Here is a 24,766-nt window from a genome sequence, read left to right as displayed (position 1 = left end):
CCTGGTGAAACAAGCAGGAAAGTCAGAAGAAACACTCCAACAACACACAATAATCAACCTTAGATGGCTTAGTCTAATCATGGCATGTTAGAAGAGTGCTTTGTCTCTGGTAGTTAGTAGTGAAATGGTTCCACTTAAGCAAAGGGCAGAAGGAGGACTGATAATAACCAAGTCTTCAAGAAATCAATGATATTATTATAACAGGGACTTTATTATAGCCATACTCTCCACCAATGATTTTACCAGAAGAATCATATATTCTCTCTGCTGCCTTCCTTTCTGTGTCATCTCTTTTCTCTCATATTCAGTCCAACAAACATGTAATAAATAGCTGTTGCAGAAGTCTTCCCCATTTGGAATTTGTGTGTATCATCAGGCCTCTGCTTGAGAATCTCACCTCAGTGGTGACCTCCTCTACATAACTACACATCTAGTTTCCTTGACTCATGTTGATGATGTTCCACCAAGAGGCCCATGTAAGCACCACTCCAGCCATGGCCCTCGCTGTTCCAGCACTCTAGTGTCAGTCCTTGCCTTAGGCCTGCATCTTCCAACCAGAAATGTACTCTTCTCTACCAGTATATATGGACCCCTTTCCTCAAATCTCAAATCAAAAGTTACCCATTTTAGGAAGTCTTCATTAATGCCGCTCCTCTCTGGTCCATTGTTTGTTGTCCTGTATCGCCCATAGCATGCATCTTTTGCTGTTTTAGCTCACCCTTGTATATGGATAGCTCTCCATTGTACTTGTTACCTCAGGTATGTGTGAAACCTCATTGGACCCTAAGGACAGAGACCCATTCTGTCCACTATCACTTCCAACTACCTACCTACACACACACTTATCACCTGTATTCTGCTTGTTGAGGAGAATGAGTGGATAGGTTCATTTAATCCTCTTCAAACACATACAAGTATATAAAGAAAACTGATGTCTTTTAAAGTTGTTATTTCTTTAGAAATCCTCTAACAAAAGTTCATCTTGCTTTGCATAAGATTTATCATCCATTTCACTTTTATAACTAAGCTAATATACCATTTATGTTTAGTTTTGTTTCTTTTCATTATATACATGTTTATATTTTTTCAGAGTCTTTTCAAAATTCAAGTGAATATACTTAGATTCTTTTGTTAACATATATATTAATACTAGATACCAATAAGAGAAAAGCCTTAGTGTTTAGGCAGAGGAGAATTTTCCGAATGTCAGTAAGTTGATTAAATGTTTTCAAGGCTTGTTGTAATTTGTTTTTGTGTTTTGTCTTGCTCTTTCTTTTTCCTTTTGATCTAGTACTGAAGTTACCGTTCTACATATGCTTTGTGTATAAATTAATTTAACACTAACCACTTAGACTTCAGAATCACATCTGAGATCAGAAACAAGGGTTTGTTACTACCTCCTTTGTGGCTTATATTATCCGTTCTTATAACTGGAGTCATCAAAATGATACATGAAGTGCATGTAGATCTTACCAAAAAATTCAGTGTCATTTTCACTCAGTAGCACCTATTAACATGTTTCGTCACACCAGTTGGTCTCAGAGCAGAGCTCAGAATAAAGCAGACATGTGGCAAACAGAATTTTAGTTGAAGGGAAATGACTGTGAAAGGTCATACCCACAGGCATGGGTAGGACACTCAAAGCCACTGCTGCCAGCCAATGTTTGAAAAGTACCCCCAGTGGGCAATGGTGGGAGGGCACTGAAGACAAAGCTCACCTTCGTCACAGTTTTGCCCTAATCCTTTTGTCCACTCATGTAATGTCTGGTTTTTTTAAAGATGCAGGTCCTTTGTATTGTATAGGAGGTTTCGATATGCTATACCCTCTTAGGAACTGGTCTACCATTTCATGAAGTGCCAAAAACATAGTCAGGTACTGAGTTGTAAACGTCTGTGGTGCCTATGATCGAATGTATTTTTTTCCTGCATGATCATCCACTGTGGTGTTTGTAATTAGCAAAAAATGAGCCTGATTTGTTCTCCTTTGTAGAGCCAGGCCGAGGCCCACTACAAAGGAAGTAAACATGCCAAGAAGGTCAAAGCACTAGAGGCAACGAAAAATAAACCCAAAATGGTTTCTTCCAAGGACAGCGCAAAGGCTAATCCCAGCTGCTCCATCACTCCAATCACAGGCAACAACTCTGACAAATCAGGTCAATGACACTTTTTGTTCTTTACATTCTTTGTGTTTCTCCTGTTCACCTGCCCTGACCCCATTTTCCTGCCCTCAGTTGTTGCATGTTACTCTCCATGATTTGTTTTTGTGATATTAATATGTTTTCTTCACGGGAAGGATTATATGTTTGCACGGAACTTAAGCATTTGATATGTTTCCATTCCATGTTATTAAATATATACGTTTAAATATATATGTGTATATGTAAATATATATATGTATATATGCATGAAAATGAGTAGAAACTACTTGATCACAACGTGTTTAGACTAAAATCAGGAAATAGATCTAAAATACCTAGTTTATTACTTCTTTCTATTTATTTTATGTTTGTTTTTTACTATAGACTTTTTTAGTGAAGGACTCCTTAAACTTGTTTACTAATAGATATTTTTATGTTCTCTTACCTCAGTAAAAATGAATTGAGGAGCCAAAGGGGGGAACTTTCTGAGAGAGTGGCATTACTAAATGAATCTGGAAATGTGCTTAGTAATAAAAGATGATGCTTTTTGAAGATCTTCCGAGTTCCCCTCAAAGTTACAAATGGACTTACATATTTTAAGGGAATGATTTCCAACGTATGAACTGATTAACAGAAGACCTTCATATATAAATGGAAATGGGTTACTAGGTGAAATGCCTCTGAAGAAGAGACTATATTTCATAGTCCCAGTGAATCGGTAGAATCTCTGAGTAGGTTCTTTCAGTGGAAAGAGAAAAAAAATCATTTTTGTAGCATGGATACCATGAAATTGAATGTTTAATAGGCTTCCACAATGTCACATCTGCCCCTCTGCGCCCATGATGGATATGTCATCTTGTTTCAGTGACTCTTTGAAGAACAGTCTCTGTTAAAGGAGACTAAGAGAAAATGTCCCTTTCTCTTATGTTTGATGCTCTCTTTAGGGGCCTCCCTTTTGTGGGAAACACACATTTCTGATTCTCTTCTACTTCTCAGATCATTGGAGAATGTTAGAAGGAGACTTTAGACTGCTTTCCCATGGCTTTTGGAGAAGATCCATTACTGTAAAAGGAAGATTCAGAAAACCTGTTCAAACAAAGAGACTATGGAAAAGGGGACCGTTATTGATTAGGCCCTGTAGATGCTGGCTCCAAAAGCCCTTTAGCCTAGAAGGGTTGGGCTAAGCTAAATTTGTTAATAAAGACTTTTTGTTCTTTGTACAATAGGATCACTAAATCATGTTAACTGATGAACAGATATAGTCATAAATGCCAGATTATTACAGAGCACATCTCCCTCTCTAAAGAACAAAGCCTTCTTACATATATTATATAATTAGTCTTTAATCAATATCTATCAGGTATAATATCAAATATTATCTCTATTTTTCAAAATTGCAAACTGGTGAGATACACAATGTGGCAGTTATTTACTGGAGGCTACCCAGTGTTTGGAAGAGCAGGAGTCTGCTGACTTCTTGCCTGGTTTCGTTTAATGCAGGATATCACCGCCTCTATGGAACAATACTCTGCAAAAGTTTTGTTACCTAAATTATGCTCTTTACGTTCCAGCAAAAAATATAAGTAAAATGATAAAACAATGGAGGTTAGTGTCACTTTCAGCTACTAGAACAGTTGGTAGGTACCATACATGTTACAACGTTGCTACTGAGTGAGCTCAGTGTTCCACTTAAGTTATATTATTATTTGAAAATTGGGTTGGCTCTAGGGATAACAGTAAAAGTAATGAGCAGAAAATAGTGTCAAAATCAGAAATAGAGACGGAACAATCAGAGAAGAATCCATTTTTTAAAAAAGCAGATAATTAAAGGGAGAAGGAAAGGTGTGGAAGAAGAGAAAAGAAAATAGGGGGAAAAAGTCAAAGATGAGGAGATAAAACCAAGGAAAGAGCAATACAGAAATAGAATATCCAAATAAAGGGGGCTGGATTATAGTTACAGCATGCCTTATACCTATAAGATGCCCAATTTCAATGAGTATATTTTGAAATAAAGTTTAAGGATTCAAGGCTTTCATTCCAATACTCAAATGTTAGCAGGTGCTCAGTAAAACGAAGACACTTTTTTAGCAGTTGTGTTTGCCTACAGAGCATTTGGAAAACACCAGGATAAAGCATACCAGTGGTGTGAACAAGGAACGAGAATTAAGCTCTAAAACCCAGGAGAGAGGAAAACAAATCTCAACCACAGCATCTCTTCTTCAGTACATATGTGGTGGTCTTTCTTCCTGCATTCTCTGCTTCCTCTGCCACTCTTTTACCCACTTCCTAGTACCTATAGTCTAACAGTATTGATGTCACCCACTTTGTGACTGTCCAGATTTGGACTAGAAGTAATAGAAACCACCTGTATTTGGAGGTTATCTCATTTTTCATGTTTCCTTACTCAAAATCTGTATAAATTATTTGGTAACTCATTTGCTGGGCCATTACTTTTTGTTTCTCTGTGTTTGGTATAAGTATTAATACTAACAAAAAGTATTTGTTCTATTATACTTATAAAAGCTACACCAAAGTCATTGAAAGATGGCACTTAAAAAAAAAAAGGAGTGCATTTGCTAAATAGATGCATGTTCTTTTGTCACTGTCAACCATATGTCAGCTTCTAAGTAAGAATTCCCACATGAGTTTTATAGAATTTTCAAGTTGGAAAATTAGAAGCTTTGCCCAGATGGGAAATCTGGTCCAAATGATATAATACCTAATGTATTGTTAACTGCCTGTTTCTAAATCCTTGAAAAGCTCCCACAGCTTTATCAGAGTCATAGATTTTTGTTGATATCTGGCTTTCATTTCATTTAAAATCCTGTTTTAAAAAAACACAAGACACAAAAATCAGTGCTTCACAAAAGGTCTAGGTACAATGTAAGGAGAAAGAGGGTGGGAAGAGGAATGATGACTGTGATAATTGACTGAAATGTTTTATTTCAGACAATGTTGCTTTAAGGAGTCAGACAAAAATTAGAGTAAAAGTCACAGTGAAAATTCATGACTGACTTGCAGATCTCATGAGACTGAAATTCCCCAGCACTGGTCTTTTTCTTCTGAATGAAGAGTTCCTGCCAAGTGGGCTTAAGTAGTATCTGTGATTCTCAGATATTTAAATGAAAAGTGAAAATGTTACTCACTTGATGTCTCAGCTGCCAGATTTCAACTATGCAGGCACTCACAACATCCATAGACTTGACTAATTCCATTTCCATTCTCATGTTTTAGCATCAATAGCTTAGCAGCAGAGTTTTGTTTACATTTTGAAAGAGAGGGAATAGCCAGGAGTTAACGGAGGGAGCTTCTGGGGGAGCAGCATTCTGGGAACATCCTTTAAGGCAAGGTGTGATTTCAGGGTATCCAACAAGAAACTTGGGATCCACAGATGATTTTTTTTTTTTTTTTTTTTTGAGACCAGAGTCTCGCTCTGTTGCCCAGGCTGGAGCGTAGTGGTGTCATCTCAGCTCACTGCAACCTCTGCCTCCCACGTTCAAGCAATTCTCATGCCTCAGCCTCCGAGGAGCTAGGATTACAGGCACCCACCACTATGCCTGGCTAATTTTTGTATTTAGTAGAGATAGGGTTTCACCATCTTGACCAGGCTGATCTTCAACTCCAACCTCAAGTGATCCACCTGCCTTGACCTCCTGAAGTGCTGGAATTACAGGTGTGTGCCACTGTGCCCAGCTGGTGAACTCTTTCTGCTCCTCGAGAGCACACATTATTTATTCTAAGAAGTGATCTAAAAGGCTTCCAAGAGCTAGGGAAGCCCTCTTACCTGCTATTTTGGCACTTGGCACAACTATTTTTCTCTTTTATGTTACTTTTGGAGACATAATTTGGTTCATGTTATATCCAGATCTGTATGAATGCAAAGAGATTTGTTATAATGGAGCTATTGTGTATAAAAATTTCGGGATATCATGGCAAGCTTTCTTTTTTTTCTCTCAGTAAGTAAACAAAATGGGTTTAAACTATAATAGCATGAATTGCATGTATTATAAGAAGTTCTAACTACATGATTCAAAAAATTAGATATATTTCATTAAAGCTATTCTTCTCAGTTATGTAAGAATAGCTGTCCATTCACTTTTTGGAAGTTGAGGTAGAGTTACATGTAAAATCCAAATATCATCTCCCAGGATCTGTCCCAACTTTTAATGATGCATCAGAGGAAGTTGGAAACATAATGGGAGGGAGGAAAAATGTGCTTTGGGAGAATTGGGGTCAAAACACAGCAAGCATTAGGCAGCTTCAGGAAGATGGCTAGAACATATTGGCCAGACACTCTACCCAAATTTCCCCCTGGAGTACAAGTGTCATAATGCCATACGACAATACACTTCCCTGTGATAATATGCCCAATACATCAAATTGAAGGCTCTCTTGTGACAGCATTTAACAACTCATACCAGGTTAAAAAAATACGGAGCCTCCAAAAAAATCCTGCTTCTTAAAAATAATAAAATATTATGATAGTCAACTTAATAGTCCATGTGTCTGGGCTTTAACATTGGATTTTTAAAAAAAATTAATTAAATATCAATATGAAGAAATGACATTTCTCGTTTAAAGTACATAAAGCTACTTAGAACTAAACAGCCTTTAATCAGTTGCTGTCTAAACAGATGAATGCATATGGAATGATTCAAAATGCTATAGATGTATTTATAAATGCAATTAAGAGCAAAGATAATTGAGCCAGCATCTTCTGTTGAAGTATAACAATAGAAACACCTTAAATTTGTTCAGCTTACAAGACGTAGTTACACATATGTTTTCACTTCACTCTCTTAACCCTTTGATAGATAGGGTTGAAATTAGCATCCATTGTTTATTCATTCATGCAATGAACTTGATATCCATTTATTCACTCAACAAATGTTGATTATCTATACTAAATAGCATAGTACATATGGGTGCAACAGTGAATAGAAAGGACATTTGTGGCCCTCAAAAACTTTCAACCTAGTGGTGTTTTTTGTTGTCATTGTTGGATATTATGGATTTAAAGAGAAATAATATATAGTCATCACCTTCAAGCTGCTCCCAAAACTATGGTAACAATGAAGAACCTGGGTTATGGGAAGGTTAGGTGGTTTATGTCAGGTCGCACAACTCAAATCCCAGTGGAGTCAGGATGGAAACTCGAGGTTTCTTGTTTCATGCTTGTTTCATTATTCCAATTACTTCTAAACTTCTGTGATGTGGAAGAGTAAATGCAAGTATTCCAACAGGCAAAGGAAGAAACCACTAATCATTTTCTAAAGAATTGATGAGTAGGACCATATATGACTTTTAAATTGCTTGCTGACTGTTTTGGTATAAGCTGTGGCAGTGAAGGGACCATCAAGGCTTTGTTTCATTGATAATCCTTAATTTCTATGCAGGATATTATCTGTAGTGCTTCGGTGTAGTAGAACAAAAGTTTTAGAAGTTACAAATCTCTTCAAGAACATATTTGAATAAAAGCACTCATTTTAGGTAAATGGCAAATGATAAATGTTCTCAAAGCTTCTGCTTGACAGTTACAGACTTTACATGTCTAAAGCCAAATGTACTCACTGAAATAGAGGCTAACACTGAGACAGGGCATTGCAGCATGGTAGAAGGCTTGCCCTGCCTCCAAAAGGGTACTCTTGAGTTCTCTTGAACACGCTCCACATTTTCAATAGCATTTTGAATCATTTTACCCAAAATATTTCCCCTGAGGGCAGGGAGATAGTTTTATTTATCCCACACCCATGCCCTATGGAGACCGTGAGGTAATCGTGTTAGAAAAGACATGAGAAGGAGAGAAAGAGGATAAGACACCTTGAAACAGCTCATTTTGGTTTTCAGCATGTTGTGCTTTTGCATGGTGGCAGTTCTTCAGGTATAAACCCAGAGTCGTTATCAATGAGTAGCTCATTATGATTTGCCTTGAAAGCAGCAGTTTAGCTTTTTGTGGTCACCCTGTTGCCATATGAAAGTGCATTTTCAATTTTATCAAAGGTTTTTCTGCCATAGATACAAATGGAGACCCTTGCCTCATCAGGTTTATGGGTTCCCCTGTGTACTTCATAGTTTTTATGTGTTGTTACAAATGGGGCCAAGTTTTCCAACTGACAACTTCTCATTTCTGTTGACTGCCACAGGACTCCATCAATTAGCCTGCAAGGTCTTCTTAGCCGCCTCCTCACCCTTATCTGTCTCTAGTAACAGGACCTTGTGATGTTGAATGGAAGAAAAATAGTTTTCTGATTTGGCAGCAACCGTCATTTATAAACAAGCGCCCTCATAAATTTGGCATACATCTATCCAAATCCGAGAGGCCAAAATTTCACATCCTTCATAAAATAATAGATTAACAATATTTATAACATCTTAAGTCTGAAGTTCTGGGGTACAATCATGTAGAACATAAATGAATCCCATCTGTCTAAAGAGAACAGACCATTAAACTAAGGCTCATATTTTCATGAAATATACATATATCATTATGACTTTCAAAGTCAGCTTTAAAAAAATACAACTGCCTCCATCTTTACGCATGCACCTTGAATTTGACAATAGCATCCCTCCAGGTAAGGCTGAAGATTCTTAGTACTTAAATGTTTGTCATCCTCTGGGAACTAACTTCTGAAACTTTACAGCATTTTATATTGCTTTCCAGTAATGCTGAACATTTACTGTTAGTTTCTCCACTTTTGAAAGCAATTTTTAGTGTTGCTCTAAGAAAAGTGAACCAAAAGTTGAGGCTGATTTGTGATTTACTGAGTGTCTGTTAACTTAGGATTTACTGAGGATATATTATAAACCACTCCAAAGAGGAAAGCCTTAGATTTCTCCTTGTTAAAGCTTATATCACTATTAAAAACTTTTTTCACCCTCATTCGTATTTTAACTAGTATTTATTTCTTTTTATTGCATTTATATACAACTTTCCTTCATTAAAAAGATATTGGAATATAAAAGGATTTTGTATGTACATTGAATAATTCTGTAAATGTATAACCATAAATGCTCTTGAGATTTCAACAAAGGTTATTACTTATATTTTTATGACACTCCATTTACCTGCTTCAGGAAGAATTCTCTTACAGTGACATATTTTTCTGACATGGGTGGATGATCAAATAGAGCTCCTCAATAAATATGTGCATTTTCTGTATGCGAGGCACATGTGGCAGGCATTTGGGGGATTCTGGGTCCGCTTTTTCTTTTTCTTTTTTTTCTTTTTTTGGAGATGGAGGCTCACTCTGTTGCCCAGGCTGGAGTGCAGGGTCACAATGTTGGCTCACTGCAACCTCCGCCCCCCCAGATTCAAGTGATTCTCCTGCCTCTGCCTCCCAAGTAGCTGGAATTACAAGTGTGCCCCACCATGCCCAGCTAGTTTTTGTATTTTTAGCAGAGACAGGGTTTACCCATGTTAGCCAGGCTGGTCTCAAACTCCTGCCCTTAAGTGATCTGCCCACCTGAGCCTCCCAAAGTGCTGGGATTACAGGCATGAACCACCACGCCCAGCTTGTGTCCACTTCTAGGGATGCTTATGGTCTAATGCCACACAAAGTTAGCCTTATAGTGTAATGCTTAAAGTGTTTTTCACTGAAACATGTCTAAAGTCTCTTCCTCTTCCCTGACCCTTTCCTTGAGGCTCAGGTTTACTGTTGTGAACACAGGGCATAATATTATGCAGTAATGGATTGGTGCTCTCATTTCTATAGACCAACAGTGTCTAATAAAACATTGTGTGGGCCACGCATGGTGGCTCACGCCTGTAATCCCAGCACTTTGGAATGCTGAGGCAGATGGATCATAAGGTCAGGAGTTTGAGACCAGCCTGGCCAATATGGTGAAACCCCATCTTTACTAAAAATACAAAAATTAGCTGGGTATGGTGGTGGGCGCCTGTAGTCCCAGCTACTCAGGAGGCTGAGGCAGGAGAATCACTTGAACCCTAGGAGGTGGAGGTTGCAGTGAGCCGAGACTGCACCACTGCACTCCAGCCTGGGTGACAGAGCGAGATTCTGTCAGAACAAAACAAAACAAAACAAAACAAAAACTGTGTGATAATGGAAATGGTCTATAATCTGTGTTGTCCAACATGACTATGACTAACAGCATGTAACAGCATGTTACTTTTTCAGCACTTGAAATGTGCCTCATGTTAATGAGAAAGTCAATATTTCATTGTATTTAATTTCAATTAATTCTAAGTAGCCACACAAGGCTAGTGGCTACTGTATTGGACAGTATAACTCTACTCTTTGATACTCCTTGCTTTTTTAACTAGCTGGGATTCCAGAGAAGTTATTCAATTCTCTGAGCCCCTCTTTTCTAATCTGTAAAGTGGAAATAATGCCCTCCCTACTTCACAGCAGTAGGGAGTATGGATATGTTGTATGGATCAAATGAAATGATTGTAAAAGAGCTTTACAAAACATAGATTGTAACAGAAATGCCTGTTATTGATGTTCTCACAGATGTTTTTTCCTTCCTTCTCCTGTGGTGCTGATTTTAGCTACCCTTCTTTCCGCTTTTTGCAAAAGATGACGGCAGCACCTTGTAGTGGTCAGCTATCATCATCTTCCGTTATGCTGCACCTAGTATCCTATATTCTAGAAAAATGGATCCAAGTTTGTTAGGCTCATATGCAAAAAATAATTTTAATAGCAACACTAATAACATGTAACTGAATGAGCATTATGTGCTTTATAGCATGCTAAATATTTTATATGCACTATCTTATTTAATGATTACAATAGTATTCTGATGGATATTAGAAAGTGACACCTAGAGAGAGGAAACAATGGTCCAGAGTTATTCAGATAAAAAATATTAGGTTAATGCAAAAGTACTGATGGTTTTTGCCATTAAAAGTAATGTTAAGTAACATACTAATTATGTTACTACTATGTAAGGATAGTAATTTTTGCCATTAAAAGTAATGGCAAAAACCACAATTACTTTTGCACCAACCCAATATTTTCAATGCCAGAGTCTCACTCGGGCTGTCCATCAAACCTACTACCATTATACATATACTCATGACATCTGGATGAAGGTTTGTGAACTTATGCATACTGCTTATCCTTTTTGAAGGCTGTTTGAGATTTATTTACTAGATGACACTTCTGGAAGTCTGACATCTCAAAATGTGTATTGTTTCTTTCCCCACCCTATATTACAAATGCTTTTTTTAAAAAAATCAAATTTACCTTATGTAAAGCTCTATTAATGAAGGTATGATTCCTGAGTGCCATTTACCTACTTTACATCCATAGCATAGTAGAAGGAGCATGAGCTTGAAGTCGGACAGATTAGCTCTGCCTCTCACTGAACTCATAAAACCTTGACTAAGTCATGCTTTGGAGCTTCTGTTTCTTCATCTATAAAATGGGGGTGCTGCATAAACACCATGGAATACTATGCAGCCATAAAAAAGAATAAGTTCATGTCCTTTGCAGGGACATGGATGAAGCTGGAAACGATCATTCTCAGCAAACTAACACAGGAACAGAAAACCAAACACCGCACATTCTCACTCATAAGTGGGAGTTGAACAATGAGATCACACACATGGACACAGGGAGGGAAACATCACACATTGGGGCCTGTCGGGGTGGGGGCAAGGGCAGGGGATAGCATTAGGAGAAATGCCTAATGTAGATGAGGGATTGATAAGTGCAGCAAACCACCATGGCACAGGTATACCTATGTAACAAACCTGCACATTCTGCACATGTGTCCCAGAACTTAAAGTATATATTTTTTTTAAAAAATGGGAGTGCTAATACCTACCTTCTAGGATTGTTGTAAGGAATAATGAACTAATACATGTAAGCTGCCTGGCTCAATGCCTGTCATGCAATAGACACTCAGTAAATGGTAGCCATAAAAAGTAACCATTTGTTCAAAGAAATTTCCAGGTCCTGTCTATATTTTGACTCTGTGATCATTTCATGACATGCTGGCATGCAACAGTGACCTGCACTTACATTCCTCTTTATGTACTTGTTTTCTTGCCTCATAGTAATTATTTGCACTTGTGTTTTCATTTCAGGATATTAAGGTTTCATGAGCCTGACTTTTTCAGTGAGACATTTAAAGATGTGGAAGGGCCTTCTTGGTTTTCCTCACCTTTATATGAAATGGTGGAAAAGTCTATCCTTCCACTGGTTAATGTGTCTCATCTATTATGTCCCCTGCAGCCCCTGGTACTCTATTCTTGCATAGGAGTAACATAATTAGCACATATTAAGTGAATATCATTAAGTGGCATTCAAGAGGGAAGCTCTGGTGCCTTCCCTAGAATGTGGACAGGGGAAGAAGACACTGTCATAGCTCTTTTTATTTGTTTTCATTAAGGTTGATGCCCACCTCACAGGTTGACGGGTTGCTGTATGTACAGCCATAGTATTGAAAGAATGACCTAACACATCCCTATCTGTGGAAAGAGAAAATTGGATGCCACATGTGGGGAAGCAGCCCTGCCTGGAGCCAGGGTTGGCTACTGAGATCCAAAAGACTAGGGAGGCGGGTATGATCCAAATGAGAAGCACACCCCTGCCTGAAAAGTCCCTGCTGCATTTATATCAGTAAAAAAACAGAAACTTGTCAGCCCATATATTTTATTTCCAGCTTTTGCAAAACCTTTTTCTCGGTAAACAATTTTTTGATATTCCTTGTAGGCTATTAATTACTTAGCTTCTAGAAAATACATGCTTGTTTCCTTTGAATATAAAATAACAAACACTAAAAGTTCTTATCACAGTACAGATTATCTTATTCCTTGCTTTGAAATATTTGAACTTCTATCAGTGTCTTATGATTTTTGCCCATTTAACAAGCAAAATGGCCATATCCACATTAAAAATAATTTGTCTTCCCTAGCACAATATCATTGTTCTTAGTTCCCTGTTAATAAGTAAAATAATTCTACTCAATTTGGAAATTAATTCATGTACTGCATTTTTAGATTAAGAAAAATTATGTGCTTATTCCTTTTCAGTCAAAATTTTACCCAATCCTTTGACTAACCCATAGGACATATGATTAATATCCAATAGAAGTTTTGCAAGTACTTTGAAAAATCATTAGCAGCTGTCCCGCTTATATCACTTACAGTATTTTTAAATTGAGAGAACCCTTTTGGAAGGCAACTTCATAGAATAAATCAAGAACCATAATGATGTGTATTCCATTAGACCAGTTAATTCCTCTTCCCAGATTCTATACCAAATTAATAATCCTAAATACAAAGGAATAAAAATAAAATATTATGCATTAAGATATCTAATGTAGCATTTGTATTAATGAAAAATGGAAACATTTATTAATACTAGGGGAATTACTTAAATAAAGTATTTGTATTATACAGTGTTAAAGTAAATAAAAGAAGCAACATAGAAAAAGCAAATAATATATTAAGGCATAATGAAATGACGGGCACAGACACAGAGGTTCTTAACTTCCGTTCGTGCCATGGATGCCTGTGACTGGCTAGTGAAGCCTATTCTCAAACTATCAAATCTATGAAATGGAATTTACAGCTTTTCAAATAAAATGAATTCTATCGAAATCCAATTGTCAATTTTTAGTTATGATATAGTAATATAGCAATAATGCATTAAATAAGATTTGGTAGTGGGTCTAATATCTACTAAAATTTTGAAGTGGAGAAGAGTAGAAATAATATTTCAAGCATTCTATGACAACTGTAATGTCTGATGAGAATATATGACTTGTGTTGGTGACAAAGTTACAGGTACTGCTAGGACTACTATAGTCTGTCACCCTCAAGTATAATTGAAGAAAGTGCTACATTTCCATTGAGAAAAAGAGTAAATAAAAATGTGTTTTTAGCCATCTAAGTTATTGGACCCCTTGAATTCATGGGCCTCTTGGAAGTCCACAGAGCCCGGTTTGAACACTCCTATTTAGTGTGACAGGATTATGAGTCATTTTTCTCTATTCTCCATGTGAAATTATTTTTATAATAACTTCTAATGTCTTGATGAGGTATGTATCATGGGGCACAGGTAGGATAGGCAAGAAACTCTTAGTCATTTATGTTATATTATTGTGAGTTTCACAGTTTGCAATGCAACATCATATCTATTTCTTGCCCAATTCTGTTAGGGTCACAATTGCAGAGTCATAAATCTCCATATAGCAATGTTCCTAAGAGACCTAGCATGATAAGAAACCCTTAAACCCCCTTGAGGAACCAGCCCTCTTAAACTAATATCATTTTAAGGCTTTTAACTGCTCAAGATAATTTTTAGAGCTACGTATGACATGAACTCCAAAATTCCTGTCCTCTGGATGGCAAAGACCAAGAGAAAATACTACCATACGGTTACAAGGTCAAGCTCCCAAGGACATGAAACAAGAGGAGAGGGAAACCTCATCCAGCTTGTTTGTTTGTTTGTTTGTTTCAGGGACATGCAGCAAAGTTTGTAACTGACCAGCTTGCTGGGCTGGCTTGAACAGCAGGCTTATAGAGGTCCTGGATCCACATTTTATTCTAGGGTACCTTTTTTATGACAGAATAAAGCAGAAAGATAAATTCATAAGGTAAAGCACATCAGATTTGCTACAGGCTAACACTAGCCTCACAAATCCTTTTTCCCATTAATCAAAACTTTACAGGAGACAAACAGTGATTTTTACCATTCCTTCAACCAGTTTGCACAGAGAGAGGCCAGAAGGCTGACTGGTAAGAAATTCTTACCTTTCATCAGCATGCTAGGTTTCTGGGTTACTTCTCCCGGAGGGGCCCTAGCAACCCTGCTTCTTGCACCATAGCCCAGGGGGTCAAACCACATCACAAAGGAAAATTATCTTTTTTCAGTTTCATGGGACCATAGGCAAAAAAGTCTCTCAATTTTGCAAGACGCGAGCCAGCAGGCTGCATGGAGGAAGTGGATTAACATTTTCCATTCCAGCCAGAGCAAAATATGCATGACAAAACGTAGACATTAGCCACTCCACTTAGCACCCAATACCACACTGGCAAGGTTAACACTTGCGCCTGGTTGATGCCTGCCATCCTTAATCCATTCAAAGTGGGATGGAATGACCTCAGACCAGAAGTTTCAACATGTGGTCTCTGGACAGGATGGAAGAGCAGACAGTGTCCCCAAGTAACAGAAAAGACAGAAGAGGGAAAGGAGAGAAAGTGAGAGAGAAAAGCATGGCCTGCGGTGGGGTAGGGAAGGCAAGGAATTCAGGGAAGCCAGGGAAAGACCCACAGATCCCAGCGCCACTGAGTCAAAAGTTCAGGCGGCCACTTGTCAGTTGCAAAGGGATCTCTTCCAGCAGTCCCATCAGCTCTCAAGTTTCCCCCATTGGGGAGGAAAAAGCTCCCCATGTGATTTGGTACATGCCTAATCCAGTCACCCACAGCTGACAGCAAAGAGCACAAGGCAGATTAATCTAAAGAGAATAGCGGTTAACAGCTCGTAGTGCCAAGTCCATTTTTAACCAAAGAGAGACTACTGAGGTGGATCTTTAACCCCTTAACATTTGAGGAAGGACTTTGACCTTCCTAAGTTGGGCCTCAAACCCAAGTTCAGTCAAGTGTCCTTGCCTTTTGCTAAGAAGGACCTTTAACCTTCTCTGTATTAGGAGGGACTCTAACTCTCCTAAATTGGACCTCTAACCCAATCCCATCGTTTACCTGGGGAAAATGTACCCCACCACTTACTCAAAGTCGGCCAATTGGTGCTGTGCTGATGATTTTCCTTTGTGTCAGGAATCTCTTTAGCGTAGTCCCTTCATAGTTTGCCAGGAAGATGTTACCAGAAAGAGGTCCTGATCTAGACCCCAAGAGAGGGTTCTTAGACCTCACACAAGAAAGAATTCGGGGCAGGTCCATAGAACAAGCTTGTCCAACCCACAGCCCACAGGCCACATGCAGCCCAGGACTTAATGCAACCCAACACAAATTTGTAAACTTTATTAAAACATTATGAGATTTTTTTGAGATTCAATTTTTTTAGTTCTTCAGCTATCGTTAGTGTTAGTATAACTTATGTGTGGCCCAAGACAATTCTCCTTCTTCCATTGTAGCCTAGGGAAGCCCAAAGATTGGACAACCCTGCCACAGAAAAAAGTGAAAGCAAGTTTGTTAAGAAAGAAGCAAAAAGAATGGCTACTCCAGAGGCAGAGCAACCTGATAGCACTTTTTAAAGGAGACTTCCTGTGGCCAACAGACTTTCTCCTCTAACCTCTAGGTCTTAAATATAAAGCCAGCACAACACTGTAATAAAGCTGCAGATTGAATTTAAATGCATTAGAATTTTTTTATAATTGGCTTTTAGAAATATATTTTTAAAGGATTGGTATCTGTATTATACCTGGGCAGTCCAGCCCCTGAATGTCCACATAGTCTCCTTTGAGCAGGCAGTAAGTACGTAGTTAGGTGCATAAAGAGTAAGAGCCTGGTACCTGCGTCCCTGAAGCAGCCTGAGGCAAAAAGCTTGTCTCCTGGAAGTTTCCCTGACTAGATGAAGAAAGACTCAGTTTCCTCAGTAGCTCTCAGGCTGACCTTTCCATTGCCAGTGTCCACCTCATCCTGTCTGAAGTATCAAAGCTAAAACCCTTTGCTGTTTTCTGCATCTAGAGAGGAAGGAGGGTGAGGGGACCTGAATTCAAATGTTTTACTTATACTTTGTGAATCTGTTTCCTCTGTAAAGAGCCATTCATTTCAAAGAAAAAGAGCCTTTTCTCATTTCACCTAGAAAATTAGTTTTTAATCTTACTCCCGGCTTTTGTATCTCTACTGGACCTACTCCCTGAGGAATTTGATTTGAGTGACATGAGTTACTTATTCTATTTTCCATAATAAAGCTGCCTCAGAAATAACTGTTTCACATCTCTTGGTGACAAATTGGAAAAGGGGCAGTTTTTCAACCTGGAGAAGTTGAAATATGATTTCTCTATTCTGCAAGTCAAATGTCTGGAAAAACTACACAAAATAAGAGAAAGCTGTTTATTAGATTCAAACTCTAGCGAACAAGCCCTCTTTTATGCTCACTCAGAAAAGCTGACAAGTTCACTAACATCGGTGCCAGTTCACTGATACAGAAGGTAGGCTGCCATCTTTCAACATGGAGATAGTTGGAGATGCCATTGTTTTATCTGGGTGTGGCTGGCAGCTTGTGCTTCCAAAGTGGCACACGAGACAATGGGACAGTTGTCATATGATACTTAGACAAGGAGGGCAATGGCTGACTTTTTATTGAACCACCGAGTCTCTGCAGGCCATGAACCGATGGCCAGAACCTGATTGACAGAGGCTTTCAAATGGAAAGAGCAGCGACATCGTAAGTCATGATCGTAGCCTGGCAGAGAATTACCGGAAGGTGTGAGTATAACGCAGGGCTGGTTTTGGACTTTTGAAGTTCACCGCCTAACTTTTATGGGTCCTGAGTTACTTAAAATGAATAAGCTTTTTATTTTTTATTTTTTATTTTTCTAAAGATAAGGACATGCAGATTCTGATTCAGAGAAGAGTCACTTTAATTTATAGATAATTTTCCCTGCTTTCAGGATTAGTCTAAAAGTCAAGATATGAAAATCAGACATAAACATAGCTAATTAGGATTTCGCAAGCTTCACAGTCATCAGCCATGCTTGAAGAGACAGGGTTTCTGGAATTTAGCTCCAGGCATGATAATGTAGCACTGGATGAGAAGGGCCCGACTGCCTTAGATTGACCCAATGTGTAATGTTATAGTGCTCAGAGAATTTCAAAAACTAGCTTTAAGTTCCATGTCTGTCTTTGGCTACTCAGTATTTCTGGGCTTATGACTTAAGTATTCTGTTTTGTTTTCCACTTCTGCAAAATGGTAGACACCATATAGAAAATGCTTTCTGTTTCCAAAGGTGGTCCAGTAGTTCACCCTCGAGTGAGGAATCGAGATCAGATATTTCCAACAGGAAATCCTATGACTAATAAAGCAAGTCAGCTAACTAGTAGGTGTTATGAGCTGAACCAGCCTGTACTAAACTATACTAGGTAACCCTTGGGGACATTTGGAATTAAACCAAGTTTAAATGAGGCATCTAGTTGGAGGAAGCCTAAATGGATGACTGAAGGATTCCCAGTGTACTTCAGAATCAGTCTTGGGCCACCAGATGTAAAATTATGCACCTTGAGGATATGGGTTAATTGTGAGTGGTACCATCACCAACACACAAAGTATTTATTATGACACCTTCAGTAAGACACAAAGTCTTTATAATGACACCTTCAGTAATGCATATCTATTACCTAAAGAGTAGGAGAAATTAAATAATGCCATGGGACATTCGATGGGGAATTTCTTTTCTTTCTTTCTTTCTTTCTTTCTTTCTTTCTTTCTTTCTTTCTTTCTTTCTTTCTNTTTCTTTCTTTCTTTCTTTCTTTCTTTCTTTCTTTCTTTCTTTCTTTCTTTCTTTCTTTCTTTCCTTCTTTCTTTCTTTCCTTCTTTCTTTCTTTCTCTCTCTCTCCCTCTCTCTTCTTTTTTTCTTTTCTTTTCTTTTCTTTCTTTCTTTTTTTTTTTAACCGTCTTGCTCTGTTGCCAGGCTGGAGTACAGTGGCACGATCTCGGCTCACTGCAACCTCTGCCTCCTGGGTTCAGGCAATTCTCCTGCCTCAGCCTCCCAAGTAGCTGGGATTACAGATGTGTGCCACCATGCCTGGCTAATTTTTGTATTTTTAGTAGAAACAGGGTTTCATCATGTTAGCCAAGCTAGTCTTGAATTCCTGACCTCAAATGATCTGCCCACCTCAGCCTCCCATAGTGCTGGGATTACAGGTATGAACCACCACACCTGGTGGGATTTCTTAAAGAGTATTGTTACACAAGTATATCAACCATGTAATCATTGATAACACAAGTGAATATTGTATAATGTAATTTAATATTGACTATATAGACCATTGCAGAGATGGGTTGTTGGGCTAGAAACCCCTGATGAATTTCCAAACAGAATACCTATAGTTTCATGAGAAATCTTGCCAAAGAACAGAACATGAGTTTAGCTGCAAAGAGGAATGGCTATATTTTGGTGATTTTTTTTTCACATGTGCTTCAGATTATCTGGCAGAGGTATATGCCTTAGCTATATCGTTATTAGAGGTACCTTGTTTATATGTACGTTTGTATAGGATTTATAACAAAGGAGATAATCACAGATTTGTTCATATTATCAAATATCAAAATATTAGACCTGTCACAAGGGAATGTGTTTGTTGTTATGACCCTGTCTAGTACATCTCAAGGAGATCCACTCAAGAGAGTTGTTTTAACCTCAAGTGACATTAAATATATATTGCAAATATATAGACTTGACAACAATGATATGAGTAATTTACATAGTCAACAGCTAAAATGCATTTATGTGTCTATTCTATGTATATTTGTTTTACTAGTTAAGATTCAGCTATTAGCAGTGAAATTTTCTTGTGTTTTTACTATGAGGCTGGAGAGCACTGCCTTGAATTGGACATTTCTTATTTCCGCAAACTTATTGCTCACCTATGGCTTTCTGTACATTAGGCATAAAGATAAATCAAGACATGGTTCCAGGACTCAAGAATCTCTCTATCCTGGTAATAATTTTGAAGTGCAAATAAATAATTATAATTAATGGAAGATCATAATATAATTATGTGAAGAGGATTATAAAAGTATGGAGTAGGGAAGAAGGGAGGACATGGGCTCAGAGACTAGAATGGTCAAGATCAGTAAAGAAATTTCATGGTAATCCAGAGAGAATAGATTACAGCCTAAAATGAGGCAGTGGCACATAGTAAATGCTAAATAAATGTCTGCTAGTTTAAACGGTGAATAAGGCTGATAGATGAGGATAATTAGTTAAATGCAGAATGTAAGAGAGATAATAATTTAAGAGTCATTGCTGACAGTTCTAATATATAACTGGCAATACCATTAGTTGATGTGGGGACTACTTGGAAAGGCCCCTGTGTGGAGCAGCTTATTCATTCAGTAACAGGCATGTTGAATTTGAAATGCCCAGGAAATATCTAAAAGCAGACATCCTATAGAATATGGTGGAAAAGGGTCTTCATCTTGAAAGAAAAGTAGAGAATTTACCTCTGGATTTAGGAATCTATGTCAATGTGGTAGAGGAAGTCATTGAATTGAATTAGATCATGTAATGCCCAAGAAAAAGACTAGAGTATAATCTTGAGGAATGCCAACATTTAGGGGCAGGCAGAAGAATAGGAGATGGTAAAGGGGGTCTAGAACAAGCTGTCGTAGAAGCTAAAGGACACCCAGTCAGGGAAAGTGTCATGAACATCCAGGGTGAAAAATATTGTGGACATTGAAGGGGAAAAGTTTCTAGAAGAAATTCATGTCCAGTGTAAGAGAAGACAAAAGAGACACCATTGCCTTTGACAGGAGGATAAGGATGGATAGGAAGACAGGAAGCAGAAAGGCATATTTCACACTCCCACTTCTAGTTCAGCACCAGAGAGAAGATAGGCGGGAAGCTCTGGGAGTAAACTGAGTTATGGAATGACTTTTAGAACATGGAAGTTTCAGCATTTGTAGACAGAAAAAAAAAGAATCAAGTGTAAAGAAAGTAGTTGAAGCTATAGGAAAGAGCTTTAATCCAAAAAAGAGCCCTCATAGCCAAGAAAATCCTGGGCAAGAAGAACAAAGTTGGAGGCATCACGCTACCTGACTTCAAACTATACTACAAGGCTACAGTATCCAAAGCAGCATGGTACTGGTACCAAAACAGATATATAGACCAATGGAACAGAACAGAAGCCTCAGAAATAACACCACACATCTACAACTATCTGATCTTTGACAAACCTGACACAAACAATAATGGGGAAAAGATTCACTGCTTAATAAATGGTGTTGGGAAAACTGGCTAGCTATATGCAGAAAAGTGAAACTGGACCCCTTCCACCTTATACAAAAATCAACTCAAGATGGATCAAAGACTTAAATGTAACACCTAGGACCATAAAAATCCTAGAAGAAAACCTGGGCAATACCATTCAGGATAGGCATGGGCAAAGACTTCATGTCTAAAACACCAAAAGCAATGGCAACAAAAGCCAGAATTGACAAATGGGAACTAATTAAACTAAAGAGCTTCTGCACAGCAAAAGAAACTATCATCAGAGTGAACGGGCTACCTACAGAATGGGAGAAAATTTTTGCAATCTAGCCATCTGACAAAGGGCTAATATCCAGAATCTACAAAGAACTTAAACAAATTTACAAGAAAAAAAACAATCCCATCAAAAACTTGGCAAAGGATATGAACACACACTTCTCAAAAGAAGACATTTATGTGGCCAACAAATGTATGAGAAAATGCTTATCATCACTGGTCATTAGAGAAATGCTAATCAAAACCACAGTGAGATACCATCTCACACCAGTTAGAATGGCAATCATTAAAATGTCAGGAAAACAACACATGCTGGAGAGGATGTAGAGAAATAGGGACGCTTTTACACTGTTAGTGGGAGTGAAAATCAGTTCAACCATTGTGGAAGACAGTGTGACAATTCCTCAAGGATCTAGAACTAGAAATACCATTTGACCCAGCAATCTCATTACTAGGTATATACCCAAAGGATTATAAATCATTCTACTATAAAGACACATGCATATGTGTGTTTATTGCGGCACTATTCACAACAGCAAAGACTTGGAACCAACCCAAATGTTCAATGTTAGACTGGATGAACAAAATGTGGCACATATACACCATGGAATACTATGCAGCCATAAAAAAAGATGAGTTCATGTCCTTTGTAGGGACACGGATAAAGCTGGAAACCATTGTTCTCAGCAAACTATCACAAGAACAGAAAACCAAACACCGCATGTTCTCACTCATAAGTGGGAGTTGAACAATGAGAACACATGGACATAGGGAGGGGAACATCACACGCTGGGGCCTGCTAGGGAGTGGGGGGCTAGGGGAGGAATTACCTAAGGGAGGAGAAATACCTAATGTAGTTGATGGGTTGATGGGTGCAGCAAACCACCATGGCATGTGTTTACCTGTGTAACAAAACTGCACGTTCTGACATGTACCCCAGAACTTAAAGCATAATAAAAAAAGAAAAAGAAAAAGAAATACAGAGGACAAGTGGAAGCATACACCTTTTCCTCAGAGATGTGAAGAAAATGGGTGCAGATGGAAGAAATTATAATATTGGCGTGATCTCATCCAGCTTCCCCATTTCTCTAAGAAATAGGAGACCAGACATTTGCTCATGAGAGATCTGGAGCTTTAGAACAAGGATAAAACTTCCATGCAGAAGTTTTATCTGCATGGAATATGCACATCTGATTGATGTGTATATTCCCTTTATATAATCATTTCTCCCTATTGTGTTTATTGACCTCTTCTGATGCATATATAACTTTTTATTATGTATGTTCCTAATTTAAGCAAATCTAATCCATCTGAATATAGAATTTTAAAATAATTGTGTGTGATTATTGCACTGGCAAGAAAGCTCTATTTTCACACACACACACACACACACACACATCTTTTAAATAGTGTGTTCAACTTATTACTAAATTTTCCAAGATCTTTATGCACATAACCTTTCAGGAAAATATCTAATAAATAAGTAAGGCAACCTGAGAGTTGTATCTGATCATTATCTGCAATATTGGCCTTTTCTTCCTGCTCCTTTAGATAGGTGTAGTCCCATTACACTACAAATGAATATTCCTTTTTTGTGCATCCAACAATATAGTGATGATACTCTAGCATCTTTACATCTCTTGCAACACTTTATTTTGCAGACAACTCCAAGGTATTGAATTCATTTGTTCATCTTACAGCCTGTGTGCTTTTAAAAAAAAATCCATTAACTATCTAATGGAATTCTACCTTAAACTTTTAAAATATCTGTCATCAGTTGGTGACTTCTATCAGTTGTATTTTGTCAAATGTGTAGATAAGGAGGGGACGAACAAGGCAAAGGCTTAAGTCTTCTGCAGCACACCAATTTACATACATACAGGTTTGCAGTGTGGTTTTTTTCCCCCTTTTGTCTGCTGTAGAGCCCCCTGAGCTTTTCAGCTTCAGTTCTCACAAGACTGCACAATTGGAAGAAAGTAGGTACTCTGACTGATGCCCATTAGTTTCTTATTATTTAGAAAGTGGAAAGATAAAGCAGAGAATGATTTCAGAATTCCTTATCAAAGTGAGCTAACTTGGTTTAATGAGTGTTAAGCAGTAATATGGGCATTGCTTTGTTTTTTGGAATAATAATGAGATGTTGGACAAGGTGCTTGTGAATACAGGAAAGAATATGACCAGCAGTCCTTTCACTGCATGCCTCTGTTTAGTGCAATATTGAGTATAAAAAGGAAAAATTCACTGTGTTAGTTGACAAGCAGTATTCTTCAGAGACCTCAGAAAGCACAAAGTGCAATTCTATTGAAATTGTGACCTTGGTGATCTGAGGACTTTTTTCAAGTTTTGGGGCTTCTTTGCTATTCTGGAAGGCTTATTTCAGAAGATGTCAATAGGTATCAATGAGCCTAATGAGTCCTCAGTGATAAATGGCATGGATTTAGAAATTCACAGGTCCTGGGAAGTGTGGAATAGAATTCATGACCCTGGCCTCATTATCTGAGCTTACTTCTTACAACTATTACCTTTCCATTGCATTTTCCACCTGAAGCCCTTGCCTCACTTTTACAGTGTTCTTGGTTCTTAATGTCAATAAGAAAAGGGTAGTATTTTGCACATGTAAGCATTAAGGTCCCAATCACATACATCACTTGCTTAAGATGACTCAGTCAAAAATGGAATTAGGAATAACCAAGTTTTCCTGGCTGAGAGGCCAGGAAGTTTTGTTAGCATCCTAAATACTGTTATCTCAAATCTTAGTAAATGACATCAGCCACCATTTATCAAGTGCTCATGCTAAAACCATGATAATGAGACTTGATTCCTCTCTTTCTTTAACGTCCCACCCCTGATGAATAAGTCTAGTTGGTTCTACCTGCACATATATTCTGAAACCACTGCTCAATTCTCTACCACTACCACCTTTGTCTAAGGAACCATCCGCTGTCTCATGGGCAACTACAGTCGTTTCTTGACTGATCTCCTCATGTTTATCCTTTCACAGTCTATTCTTCACAAGGAAGGCAAAATGATCTTATGAAAACAGGAATCAGATCATCTCTCTTCCCTACTCAGTAATCATACTTATGTTACACCCAAATTTCTCTCATGTTCTACCAGGCTGTATGTGATCTTGTCCCTCCAACTCCTCCACCTCACATCCTGCAGTCAGACGCCAGTCTCACTGACTTTCTTGTCCTTGCTTGTTCCCGCTTCAAGGTTTTTAGACTTACTATGCATTCTTCCTGGGACACTCTTTCTCCCAGAACTCCTATTATTTCATCCACGTCTCTGTCAAATATTGTAATTGCCTAACAGGTTCATCTTGCTTGCTGTACAGATAAAACCAATCCACTTAGAGCAGTATTGTGGTAGGAAAAGTTCAATAGTTGCAGGGCTAGCCAAGTGAGAGGATGGGAGTAATTACTCAAATCAGCTGCCCTGAAAGCTTGGAGGTTAGAGTTTTTCAAGATAGTTTCATGGGCAGGGGG

The 24,766-nt window shown here is 38.1% G+C and overlaps 1 protein-coding gene across 13 annotated transcripts in view; it reads left to right on the top strand.

Annotated features, from left to right (window-relative positions):
• The window catches only part of ZNF385B (zinc finger protein 385B), a 422,701-nt gene that overhangs the window by 380,719 nt on the left and 17,216 nt on the right, over positions 1–24,766 (top strand). For all 13 annotated transcript variants that reach the window (XR_003122125.1, XM_025404509.1, XM_025404502.1 and 10 more), the window contains one exon: positions 1,991–2,153. Coding sequence is in view for 12 of the 13 variants with exons in the window: in XM_025404509.1 (XP_025260294.1) it covers positions 1,991–2,153 (163 nt within the window). In the remaining variant the exon portion in view is untranslated. The remainder of the gene's footprint in view (positions 1–1,990; positions 2,154–24,766) is intronic.

This window comes from Theropithecus gelada, chromosome 12 (genome assembly GCF_003255815.1).
Source record: "Theropithecus gelada isolate Dixy chromosome 12, Tgel_1.0, whole genome shotgun sequence".
NCBI classification, from domain to species: Eukaryota; Metazoa; Chordata; class Mammalia; order Primates; family Cercopithecidae; genus Theropithecus; species Theropithecus gelada.
Note: the sequence above shows the minus strand (reverse complement) of the source record. Positions and strands in the feature narration are given on the sequence as shown.